This window comes from Bos indicus x Bos taurus, chromosome 4, assembly GCF_003369695.1.
Source record: "Bos indicus x Bos taurus breed Angus x Brahman F1 hybrid chromosome 4, Bos_hybrid_MaternalHap_v2.0, whole genome shotgun sequence".
In the NCBI taxonomy this organism is placed as follows: Eukaryota; Metazoa; Chordata; class Mammalia; order Artiodactyla; family Bovidae; genus Bos; species Bos indicus x Bos taurus.
In genome coordinates, this window is record NC_040079.1 from 7361362 (window position 1) to 7374225 (window position 12864).

At 54.7% G+C, this 12864-nt stretch overlaps 2 protein-coding genes across 9 annotated transcripts in view; one reads left to right on the forward strand and one right to left on the reverse strand.

The window, feature by feature from the left end:
- Positions 1-12864, forward strand: part of ZNF746 (zinc finger protein 746) — a 77115-nt gene that overhangs the window by 50433 nt on the left and 13818 nt on the right. For 2 of the 8 annotated variants that reach the window (XM_027538698.1, XM_027538702.1), the window contains exons 1-4: positions 4512-4740; positions 7780-8079; positions 8204-8285; positions 9822-9935. In XM_027538698.1, coding sequence (XP_027394499.1) covers positions 4717-4740; positions 7780-8079; positions 8204-8285; positions 9822-9935 — 520 coding nt within the window. In that variant the 5' untranslated portion in view covers positions 4512-4716. Of the gene's footprint in view, positions 1-4146; positions 4228-4511; positions 4741-7779; positions 8080-8164; positions 8286-9821; positions 9936-12864 lie in introns of those variants that run through there. The other 6 variants (XM_027538696.1, XM_027538697.1, XM_027538699.1 and 3 more) reach the window with 4 other exon arrangements.
- LOC113891790 (vegetative cell wall protein gp1-like) lies at positions 3942-4718 on the reverse strand. Its single transcript, XM_027540273.1, has one exon. It carries the CDS (start codon positions 4716-4718, stop codon positions 3942-3944), a length of 777 nt encoding a protein of 258 aa, XP_027396074.1.

The following is a 12864-nucleotide window of genomic DNA, read 5'->3' on the forward strand; positions in this document are numbered from 1 at the left end:
CATCACCTCCACTAGCTTTGTTCGTAGTGATGCTTTCTAAGGCCCACTTGACTTCACATTCCAGGATGTCTGGCTCTAGGTCAGTGATCACACCATCGTGATTATCTGGGTAGTGAAGATCTTTTTTGTATAGTTCTGTGTATTCTTGCCACCTCTTCTTAATATCTTCTGCTTCTGTTAGGTCCATACCATTTCTGTCCTTTATCGAGCCCATCTTTGCATGAAATGTTCCCTTGGTATCTCTAATTTTCTTGAAGAGATCTCTAGTCTTTCCCATTCTGTTGTTTTCCTCTATTTCTTTGCACTGAAAGCTGAGGAAGGCTTTCTTATCTCTTCTTGCTGTTCTTTGGAACTCTGCATTCAGATGCTTATATCTTTCCTTTGCTCCTTTGCTTTTCATTTCTCTTCCTTTCACAGCTATTTGTAAGGCCTCCCCAGACAGCCATTTTGCTTTTTTGCATTTTTTTCCCACAGGGATGGTCTTGATCTCTGTCTCCTGTACAATGTCACAAACCTCATTCCATAGTTCATCAGGCACTCTATCTATCAGATCTAGGCCCTTAAATCTATTTCTCACTTCCACTGTATGCAGGTCAGGAAGCAACAGTTAGAACTGGACATGGAACAACAGACTGGTTCCAAATAGGAAAAGGAGTAGTCAAGGCTGTATATTGTCACCCTGCTTAGTTAACTTCTATGCAGAGTACATCATGAGAAACGCTGGGCTGGAAGAAGCACAAGCTGGAATCAAGATTGCCAGGAGAAATATCAATAACCTCAGATATGCAGATGACACCACCCTTAGGGCAGAAAGTGAAGAGGAACTAAAAAGCCTCTTGATGAAAGTGAAAGTGGAGAGTGAAAAAGTTGGCTTAAAGCTCAACATTCAGAAAACGAAGATCATGGCATCTGGTCCCATCACTTCATGGGAAATAGATGGGGAAACAGTGGAAACAGTGGAAACAGTGTCAGACTTTATTTTTGGGGGCTTGAAAATCACTGCAGATGGTGACTGCAGCCATGAAATTAAAAGACGCTTACTCCTTGGAAGGAAAGTTATGACCAACCTAGATAGCATATTCAAAAGCAGAGACATTACTTTGCCAACAAAGGTCCATCTAGTCAAGGCTATGGTTTTTCCTGTGGTCATGTATGGATGTGAGAGTTGGACTGTGAAGAAGGCTGAGCGCCAAAGAATTGATGCTTTTGAACTGTGGTGTTGGACAAGACTCTTGAGAGTCCCTTGGACTGCAAGGAGATCCAACCAGTCCATTCTGAAGGAGATCAGCCCTGGGATTTCTTTGGAAGGAATGATGCTAAAGCTGAAACTCCAGTACTTTGGCCACCTCATGCGAAGAGTTGACTCACTGGAAAAGACTCTGATGCTGGGAGGGATTGGGGGCAGGAGGAGAAAGGGACGACAGAGGATGAGATGGCTGGATGGCATCACTGACTCGATGGACGTGAGTCTGAGTGAACTCCGGGAGTTGGTGATGGACAGGGAGGCCTGGCGTGCTGCGTTTCATGGGGTCGCAAAGAGTCGGACACGACTGAGCAACTGAACTGAACTGAATCCGTGGTAGATCTCGCTACATAAAGCTGCTGGCTATTTTGCCAAGTACAAAATGTTAGCCTAGCAGTGCTCTTCTGGCCTCCAACCAGCTTTGGGGGCCTTGGCTTTTGACTCAGCTTAAAAGGGGCACCGCCTATTAGATGAAAGAACCAACCTGATCAGATCCTCTCTCCCGGGAAGATTCACACAGATGTCACTGGAGGCCAGGCTGCATCTGCCCCATGCTGTTCTCCTCCTCCACAGGCAGGTGATGGGTCCCATCTTAGAAGCACTGGGACCCCGAGGGGACACATCACCACTCTGTTTCCTTGAGAATGAAGAAGCCCCTTCTCCAAGGTAATCTGGGAGCTGATTGACACATGGTGTCATGAGAACATAAGCAAGCTAGTATGTGTGTGTTAAGTCGCTTCCGTCATGTCCAACTCTTTGCAACCCTGTGGACTGTAGTCTGCCAGGTTCCACTATCCATGGGATTCTCCAGGCAGGAATACTGGAGTGGATTGCCCTGCCCTCCTCCAGGATCTTCCCAACCCAGGGACCAAACCCGAGTTTCTTATGTCTCCTGCATTGGTAGGCGGCTCTTTACCCATAATGCCACCTGGGAAGCCCAAGCTAGTACATGAGTCACCATCAGACAGGCCACAGTGAGAGGAGCAGACCCAGTAGTGTTCAGCTGGGACCAGTGTCAAAGCAGATGAGTGCAAAAGAAAGCCCAGACCCAGGAAGGTTTGCAGAATAACCTGATGTAATCTGGGTCTACATGTGAGCAAGGAGAGCCGGGGAGAGGCTGGCAGATGGGCCCAAGTAAATAATAGAACCAGTAAATAATAGAACTTTCACGTCCTAGAACCCGAGTTCTCCCCACAGTAACCCCATTGCACAAGTCCCAACCTAGACAAGACTTGGCTAGGTTCTGATGGCCTTTTTTTTTTTTTTTTAAATCAAGGACTTCTGTGAAGCTAAGGAAGCTTCAGACAGCATCCCTTGTGTCACTTGAGTACAGACTTTTTAAAACTTGGAATTTGGTGAAGATTTTTTTCTTCATATTCCCCAATTATACAAGCTTCAGGTGTGCACCCTTGGTACAGGGGATGGGTTATTTGGGAAGGAAAGATGATATGGAAGAAAAGCTAAAAGGAAAAGAAAAAGAAAAAAATTAAAAAAGGTAAAGGACCCTGGGGCAGATTCCAGAACATTCTCCTGCAGTGAGTTGGTCGACTTTGCCAGCTCACGAATTACCTCCAAAAGGCCAAAGGATGCAGGGGCTCCAATTGGGAAACCCTTATCCCCCATCACACTCCCATATTTGAGAGGCAGGGTCGGAGGGTGGGGCGCACATCAGAAACCAGCTGGGCTAGCATCAGTGAGAAAAAGAAAGTCAGGCACCGGAAAAGACCTCCCGCAATGGCAACACTGTGAGTAAAGTGTCGCCTCCCCACCCCCGCTCCTCCTGGGGAGATTCCAATTTCATACACAAAGTACGCATGCGGGATGACCCCCTTGCGGTATGTTCAGCTCCAGGTGATGGTGAGAAAACAAAGGGCACCTTAAGGCCCGGGACGGCCAGAGCCGCAGCCCTGCGGAGTACCGAGCACGTGGTGCGCAGGTCCCTCTCAGCCCAGAGTCCGGTTAAGAGGAAATGCTGGGCGGCAATGCATCTGCACGGCCACACGGGGGCGTCAGTCAAAGGCGCTTTCTGTCCGCCCGCTCCGGTTCGCCTTTAGAGTTTTGAGACTTATTTTTCTCTCCTCGTTTAAAAAAATACTATTCTTGTTATTACAAAATGTTTTTAAAACATTACTGTCGTTACTACAAAACGTAAAGCATCTAAGTTAGAAAATGCATAAAAATGGCTTGTGGTCTGATTGTTAGAGAACTACTTAGACCATATGCTTCCAAACCTTCCAATGATTATCTACGTAATCATGATATACCTAATATATATTATATACATAATATATAAAATCATATAACCATCCTTGACAGACTTCTCTTAAAGTGTCATGAACATCTTCCCTTACCAACTTTTTGAGCGAAATAATTTCAGGTATTGGTGTTGTGTTCCCTTGTCCACTGCATTAAAAAAACATTTTTATAGGTCACCCACACGTTAGAGAAAGTTGCAAGTGCTGCCTACCGGGATATAGTGAACTACATTCCTATTGCTGGAAGGACGTTTTTCATTTCAACTCGAAGGTGAATAGGAGGGACGGCTGGCCAAGGAAGTGAACACGCAGAAGCCCCGAGCACGGGGGCCAGGACCCAAAGCCGCAGAGGCGACGTGGCCTCCTGCCCCTGGGGAGACGGCGCGGGCCTCCCGGGGCTGGCATGGGGTGGGGGGGAGGGGGGGCGGCTGCCGTCGCCGCGGTCACCAGGCGGGGCGGGGGGCGGCCCGGCTGTTCCCTGCAGCGGGGAGATTCTTTTCGGTCACTGAGCCCCTCGGGGCGCAGGGGGACGGAAGCCCGAGACGCTCGCGGCCCCGCAGGCAGGTCGGACGCTGCGTCCAGGCCACGACTCTGCGCGCGCGCCCGGCCGCGGCCGGTGGGTCCCGGCGTCGGGGAATCTGGGGATCGGGGTGTCGGCGGGGTGGCGGGCCAGTTGGCCGGTAGATCGAGGGAGCCGGAGAATCGGCGGGCCGGTGGATCGGGCGGCCGGTGAGTCGATGGGTTGGCGGGGGCCGGGGGTTGGGGTGAGGGGGAGTGTGGGCAAGTCGGCGGGGCAGGGGTTGGGGGAGTTGGGGACTCGCTGGGCCGGCGGGCCGGGCAGCGTCTGGGGGCTCGGCAGGCAGGCGGGCCGTGGGGTGGGGCGGGGCGGGGCGGGGCGGGGCGGGGCGGACGCCGCGCCTGCCGTTCGCCTCTCCGGGCTGCAGGTGGGGCTGTGCGGCCGCGCTGCCTCCAGGAAGCCTCACGGGCCTGCGCCGGCTCCCAGGATGCAGTGTGGACCGGCCGGGCGCTGACGGCGGCGGCGCGTCTGCGGGCGGAGCGGCGCGGGCCGGCCAGCGAGGAGCGCGGCGACGCGGGTGGGGACGGCGGGGCCGGGCGAGCGCCGCCTGCGGAGAGGCCCGGGGCCGGCCTGCGTGGGGCCGCGCGCGGCGGCGGCGGCGGCGACGACTTCCTCCGGGCCGGGCCGGACAGCGCAGGGCCATGGCTGAGGCGGCCGCGGCTCCGGTAAGGGCGGCCCGCGCGCACGGACGCGCGGACTCGGGGGCCCCCGGGGCGGCCGGGGCCCAGCACACGGCGCCGCAGGCCCTGGGGAAGGGCTCCGGTGGCTGGGCCTGGCCGCCGGGCCTGGGGCTCCGGGCGAGCGGGACGCGGGGTCCGCCGGGGCCTACGGCGCCCGCCCGCCGGCTGGGCGCCCCCCCTCCCCGTTCTGGGCCGAGCCTGAGCCGGGCGGAACCGGTCGTCCCCGCACCGCGGGCCGCCCCTCGCCGAGTTCCTGCTGCCCTCCGGGGCTTCCTGCCCCCGCCCCATCCGCTGGCCACCCCCCATCTCCGCGCGCGCCCCCCACCACCACCACCCCGCGTCTCCTTTCTCTGCCCACCGCTCGCTACCCCCCAGCTCCCCCCAGCGGCCTGGTGGCACCTGGGAGGTGTCCGGAGCGGCCGCGACTCCGCAGGCACCGAGTCCCCCTCTGCGCGCCCAGCTCCTCGGGGGGGTGGGGGTGCGGTTCGGGGCGGGGAGACAGCTGCTCCCCCCGGTTTCGTAGAGGCAGGCGCCGCACCAGCCGTTAGGCGTGATTTTGTCCTCGCAGCAAACCTAGGGCGGGGGTAGGTCCTCACTGTCATGAAAAAACCCGAGGCCTAGAGAAGTTAACTTGCCCAGGATCGCACAGCTGGCAAGTGCGTGGGAAGAGAGGGTCGCTCTGTGTGCTGGGACACTCGACGCCTCGGGGCAAGCAGACAGGTACACTTGGTGATGGCGAAGGAAAACACGAAAGAGGCAGGGGAGGACACCTTCTGGGCCTGGGCTGCTGAGATGTGAGTGGGGCTTGCAGGGGAAGGCTCGGGTTTCACCAGCCTGTGCGCGGACCCGGTGGAGCTTTTCGGATAGGATAGGAGGCTTGGACACGGAGAGGCGGGCCCCGGCCGGTGTGTTCGAGGAGGAGTCCGTTTGCCTGGAAAAGGAGGTTTCGGTAGGGAGGCAGGGGGAGAAGAGGCCGCAGGGAGAGTTGGAAGGGGTGTGAGGACCTGGACTGCATCATCCCGGGTGGGGAGCCACTGAAGGCTTTGGCCGTTCTCTTCCCATCGGCCGCTCGCAGGCGGAGGGTTTCTGCTTCCCTGGCAGGAGCCTTGAGGCCAGCCCCATGTCGTCCGCTCACCCTTCAGTGAGGAGGGGTCCTTGAGCAGTGGCCTCCTCCCACCAAATAGTGTGGAAGCCTTCCAGGAGGCTCCCTGGGCCCCCGTTAAAATGTCAGAAAACTGGGTGGTGCCTTTGTCTATAAGGTCAGAGTTTATGCAAAGGCCCTTTTGCAACACAAAGATGATGATAATGGCAGTCGGATGCTCTTGGAGGAGGTTAAGTAGGCTTTTAGGGGATACGGAGCTGGGCAATAAAGTGAAGACACTTGTTAGTGTCCGGGGCCCTGTGTCAGGGACTGGTCACCAGAGGAGGACTGAGGGGAACGGAAGAAACGTGGCCCGGCGCCCAGGGGCGCCTTGCACTCAGAGGCAGGACTGAGCCAGCCCAAGGTGCCAGGCTGGTGCAGTCCCCACAGCCTCAGGGCAGAACCACCTACCTCTTGAGCAAGAGACCCACCCACATCCAGTTGTTTCTCTGCCAGTCCAGCTTCTCCATCCTTTGAGATCTGTCTTCCTTCTTCAGGTCAGAGGTCATTGGTCCAGCGGCCTTACAGACAACCCCACGATCCCAGATGCTCCGTCCTGAACAGTTTTTCCAACCTGTTTTCAAACTGTCTTGTCACTATTTTCTGAGGTGTCCACCCGTGTCTTGGTTCTCAGCAACTCTCTAAATGAATCCTCACTGGTTCCTATGAGTCACTTTTTAACTTTGCAAATAGTCACCAAACATTTGGTTAGGAATGATTTTTAGAATGTTGTAAGGTCATTCTGAGGACCATTGATCCTCAGACGCTGCCAGAAGGTATAAATATCAGGTCTTCCTCCCTGACCCATGGGTCCTACCTTCAGGTGTGTGTGTGTGTGTGTGTGTGTGTGTGTGTGTGTAGGGGGTGTCTAGAGGTCTAGCCTACCTTCAGGTGTGTGTGTGTGTGTGTGTGTAGGGGGTGTCTAGAGGTCTAGCCCACCCAAAGCAAAATGTGCCAGGCAGGTCACTGGGGAGTCTCCGTGTCTTTATGATGGTTGCAGCACATATGAAGTCTAACCTGTTGGCAAATGTCTTACCTTCCTCATCTGTCTGTAAGGTGTGTCACTGATCCTGGGGCAGCACCAAAAATGTCTGAAACTGGTTCTCCCCTTATGAGTGGTGGGAACAGTAAGAGGAGACAGTCAGTCTCACCCGGGCAGGGTGTTCATGTTGGATCGGAGTCTTAACTCTTGGCTGGGGGCAGAGCCGGGGGAGGGGGGGAGATTTGCAGTCATGGTGATTTTTAGTTTGAGGGGGGTAGTAATTGGGAAGGGGACAAAATCAGATTGTCCTAGGGTGGAGAAGAATTGGTCGCTGGATTTCCATGTTTATTAAAGAGACACGAGATGCTTTTTTAAAAAGAGCAGTTGAGCAACGCTCGTGTTTGTGTTGTTTCAGTGAACCAGCTGTTTTTTTTTTTTTGCTAGGTCATCGTCAGTAGACAGATCCTGTGCGGTTATGATGGGAGGTGCTGGCTAGGCGCTAATAAACCTGCAGTTTACTATTTCTCCACTAAAACATACCAGCAGCTTGCAGTCACTATTTATCTAACACAGTTGCACCGAGCGCCTACCATGGGCCCCGTGTGCTGTGAGCAGATACAGCACTGCCTTCAGAGGCAGAGGCGGGAGGTAACTTAACTGTACAGGGTGCTGAGTGCCGTGACTGGGGTCTCCATAGGTGGGCTGCAGAGGCCTGGAGGGAGGGTACCCACCCAGAGGAGCTGACCCCACAGGCGGAGTTCCGGCCTGAACACCACCCCCATCCTGCCATGCGCACTGCTCCCCCCTCCCAGCACAGCTCCCTGACGCCTCGGGGAGAGGGGGCTCCTGGAACACAGCAGATGGAATGACTGATGCTGGTCTCCTCTCTTGTTTCTGAAAGATTTCTCCCTGGACAATGGCAGCCACGATTCAGGCCATGGAGAGGAAGATTGAATCGCAGGCCGCCCGCTTGCTTTCCCTAGAAGGCCGAACGGGCATGGCCGAGAAGAAGCTGGCCGACTGCGAGAAGACAGCCGTGGAGTTCGGGAACCAGCTGGAGGGCAAGTGGGCCGTGCTGGGGACCCTGCTGCAGGAGTACGGGCTGCTGCAGAGGCGGCTGGAGAATGTGGAAAACCTGCTGAGGAACAGAAACTTCTGGATCCTGCGGCTGCCCCCGGGCAGCAAGGGCGAGGCCCCCAAGGTAAGCCCTGGGCACCAGGGGTGGGACAGCCCACGGCCCTTGCCCGTTGGCGTGTGGGTGAGCCTGCGTGACCCTGTGGTTCCAGGTGCCCTTTGATGACGTGGCCGTGTATTTCTCTGAGCAGGAGTGGGGCAAGCTGGACGAGTGGCAGAAGGAGCTGTACAAGCACGTGATGAGGGGCAACTATGAGACGCTGGTCTCCCTGGGTAAGGCATGCGATTCATTTCCTGGTTAAATGTGATTTAAGGAGGTCTCAGGGCTTCCCTGGTAGCTCAGCTGGTAAAGAATCCGCCTGCAACGCAGGAGACCCCAGTTCGATTCGTGGGTCAGGAAGATGCCCTGGAGAAGGGCTTGGCTACCCACTCCAGTATTCCTGAGCTTCCTTGACAGTAAAGAATCCACCTGCAATGTGGGAGACCTGGGTTCGATCCCTGGGTTTAGGAAGATCCCCTGGAGGAGGGCATGGCCACCCACTCCAGTATTCCTGCCTAGAGAATCCTCTTGGGCAGAGGAGCCTGGCGGGCTGCAGTCCATGGGGTCGCAAAGAGTCGGACACAACTGAGCGACTAAGCACAGACAGCACGGGGAGATCTCAACCTCTTTCTTGCTGCTGGTGGTTTTTTATCGCAAGGACACGTAAATCACTGGGACCCTTGACCATGGACAGTTATCTCCCTCCTCTTACTGAAGGTGAGCCCAGGGTGACTGAGTCAAAGGCTGTCTTCTGCCCAGTGAAGTTCACGGATTGCCAAACTGAGAGGCATAGCGACCCCTCTCCTAACCAGGCCCAGAGCACAGCCGTTTCTGTCTCTTGCTGAGTCCTGGAGCGGAGGAGGCTCCTCCACTTCTCAGATCTTGTACGATCAGTCCACGTTTGAGGAGTGCTTTTGCTCTCGCCTTCTCTTACTGAGACATGAGGCCTTGACCGAGGAGAGTATGGGCAGCCCAGGCTTCTCGCAGCCAGTGCTGCCCTCTTACCTGGCGGCTTCCCTGACCCTGGGCCTGCTGCCGCTACCCTCATGCAATACCCCCCAAGAAGGCCTGGACTGTTTCTTCTGGACTTACTACCTCTTCAGATGATGTCTGTGTGATCGCAGGTCTGAAGGCAACAAGGCGTGCTTATGAGGTGGGAGCAGGAACAGGTGTGAGGTTATATTCCGGTTTGCAGGAATGCACTGCTTCTTAGGGGCTTCCCTGGTGGCTCCGTGGTAGAGAACCCACCTGCCAGTGTAGGAGATGCAGTTGATCCCTGTGTTGGGAAGATCCCCTAGAGAAAGAAATGGTAACCCACTCCAGTATTCTTGCTGGGAGAATCTTATGGACAGAGAGGAGCCTGGAGGGCTACAGTCCACTGGGTCGCAAAGAGTTAGACACGGCTGAGCGACTAAACAACAACTGCTTCTTAACCCAGAGACCCTGTATCAACGTGTCTTATGCTCAGCACCGCATCTTGGGCCAGATGAGGCTTTGTTTTGGGGACCATCCTGGGCCTTGTAGGACGGCCATCAGCCTCTTGCCAGCGGATGCCAGCGGCACCTCTGCCCCGTCCCCAGTCTCGACAACCAAAAACATCTCCGACTCTGACCATTTTCCCCCTGGGAGACAGACTCACCTGTGCTTGAGAATCACTGCCCTGTACCAATCGAGAGGTGTGGTTTCTAGGCCATCTTGGTTTCCCGGGCTGCCTATCCCCACCTCTTAAGTGGAACGTGGCCAAAGCTAACCCTTCTGTTCTTCTTCAGACTACGCCATCTCCAAGCCCGAGGTCCTCTCTCAGATTGAACAGGGGAAGGAGCCGTGCAGCTGGCGTCGTGCTGGCCCCAAGGTTCCAGATGTTCCCGTGGACCCGAGTCCAGGTGAGGGGTGGGGATGGCCGGGGAGACAGCAGGGGGTCGGATGGACCCAGGGGAGGACATGGCCAGGGCGGGTATGACCTTCTTTCCAGGGACAGCTAAGGAAAAACAGCAATGCTTTAAACACGAGTTTTCTTATGACCTTTAGCCGTTCAGCTTCCCAGCATGGAAACAGGTAGCAAACCTAGTTTTTAGGAAAGAGATGGTGTCTGTGGCTCGGAATTAGGGGAAGAGGGAGCAGGAAGCAGACAGGAAGGTAGAAGGTCATGAAGACAGGATTTAGTTCATTCATAGCTTTTCAAAGAGTCAGCCTTGCCTCCACCCGAGAACCAGATTTCACTGAAACGCATTAGCAATCACAGAACATTGACCCGTTAGTCACGTTTCAGTCTGACCAGAGCCACCGATTTATTTCAGGTGAATCTGGATACCCGACACCACATTCTCAGGTTTTCCTGGGCCAGTCAGCACCTTTGAAAGTTAAGAGAAGGACAGGTGGACACACGAGAAAAGCCAAACGGGTGAAGGGAAGACCTTGCTGGGCCGGGGGTCTGCGACAGTCTGTCCGTAAGCAGGGGGCAGCCCCTGCAGCCTCAAGCCAGCCTCCTCCCAAGACCTCTTGTCTGTCTGCACCACCTGCCTGGGGCTTTCCTTCTTGTCTGAACACCTGTCTTAGTAAACAGTCTTCTGTGTTTAATTTGTGATTTATGAAATGTGTTTCCATGTGTGCCGTTATCACCACAGTTGGATTTGCCATTTCCCAGGGGCAGGCTGTGCCCAGAAAGCATTCACCCGTCTAGGTCAACAAACATGTTTTTTTTTGAGAGTCTCCCGGGTGCCAGGGACTGTGCTAAAAGCAAGACCTTGACGAAGAGCAGAGTGCTGCCTGGATGGGGAAGACAGTTAGGACACATGGGCAGCCAGCCGCTTGCCAGGGTGGGAGGCTCCCCGTAGGTCTGTTTTATTGCACTGACAACATCTGTGGGGAGGCCTCCCTGGCTTCTCCAGCACGCTAAGAGAGTGAAATAGGGGTCTGGAAATGCGGTGGATTCTGGCGAGACCCTCCCCCTTGCCCCCTCCGGGCACTCACATTCCCCTCTCTTGGCCTTGAGCTCCTCTGCGGGAACCCCTGCCAGGTGGCCCCCCATCCCCTCCCAGCCTGGTCCCTGGCTCGCCCTCCCCAGCTCAGGGCTTGGTGCAGCCCCTTGACAGACCTCCTCTCCACTTTTCTGCAACCCTGAAGTCCTCCCACGGTAGTGCTCTGTGGAACTCAGTCCCCAGCAAGCCCACCCCCCACCCCCGACCTCACATCCTCAGGCTCTGCCCCAAGAGTCCCGCCTGCTCCCCTCCCCTCCCCTCCCCTCCCCTGGGCACCAGGGGTGCTTCTCCTGGTTTTCCTCCTGCCTGTCCTTTGCTATTTCCAGCCCCCCAACCTTTTCTGACCTTTCGTGGTTGGGGTGCCCTCAGTGTGCCCTCCCACACCCACACCCAGTCATCCTGGCGGGTGCTCTCACTGGGACCTCTCCCCTGAACTCTGTGGGGTCCATGTCCCCATGGACAGGTTACGGACGTCCTGTTTGAAACACGTGCCTCGCCAAGCTCCTCGTCCGCCATCAAAACCCACTCCTCCCAGGCAGTAGGCAGCCTCCATCCTCCGCTGCAGCCCCAAACCCATGGTCGTCTCTGACCCTTATCCACACCCGTCCGTCCCATCAGGGAAACCCTGCTAGCACTGCCTGCAGACTCTCAGGTCCCTGGTCTCCTGCGTGGCCTCATGGCAGGCACCTCCTGCCCGTCTCCCTGACCCTCTAGGGTCTGCTCTCCCGCGTTACAGCAGACAGCCCTGCTGGCCATGCACCGACTCGCACCGTTGGGCTCATCCCCCTGGCGCTCCACTCCTGTCCCAGCCTCCCTGCTGTTCTCCCAGAGCTCTCCACTGGGCCAGCCTCTGAGCCTTTGCTCCTGGTCCTACCTTCTGCCAGGCGTGCTCTCCAGATACTGTTTTATATTCACAGGTTTTATGTGGACAAAGATATTATTAAGTATGTAGAAATAAAACATATTTCGTATTTATAGAAGATACATGTTTTGTATTTATAGATTTGCTTGTCTGGTAACCACCCCCACCTTCGTTAGGATATAAATCTCAAGAGGATAAGAACCTCTATTGATTTTGTTCATATAATCTGGGCTCCTGGAATACTGCACAGAGTGTATATATATAGCACAGAGTAGGAATTTAATATTTGTTGAACGTGTGCCGTGTTTCATCATTTGTATGTATGTGTGAAAAAATATATTTCTGATGTAATCTAAATTCCTTTTCAGCTCTCTCAGTCTCATTCCTCCCCAGGGTAACCAGTTGTCCAAAAGTCGATGTCTGTCCTCTCTATCCACATTTTAAAACTTCTATTATGTACATATGTAGCCATAAACAATACAGAATATGGTTCTGTGTGTCTTGAAAACATCACATAAATGTCATACTATCTATGAGTACTCTGTATTTCATACTTATCTCTATTGATGCATATAAATCAAGTGCATTCATTTAAAATGGATGCTTAGTATTCCAAAAGCAACTATATCTCAATTTATTATCCATCCCTCTGTTGAGTTGTGCATAAGTGGTTTCTAATTTCTCGCCGTCACAAGTGGTAGTCGAGTGGACATTCAAAGGCGTCTCTCCGTGTCCAGGTGCTGGTGTTCCTCTAGGGAACAGACCAGGAAGGGCGTGCCAGCCTGCACCTCTGCCTTTGCGCTTAACCACAGATCACCCACCCTGGGCATCTGTGCTCCCCAGCCCTTACGGGTGGTGCCTGTCTTCTTAATTCCTTGCCCAGTTTTCAGAGTTAGATGTTTGCCAGTCTGATGGAAATGAAATGGTATCTTGTTTTAATTTGCATTTCCCCAGTTGTGAGTGGAGCTGAGC

What these genes read in the sequence shown, in the direction of transcription:
- LOC113891790 (XM_027540273.1), bottom strand. Translation starts at nt 4,718, where the DNA reads ATGGCCCTGCGCTGTCCGGCCCGGCCCGGAGGAAGTCGTCGCCGCCGC.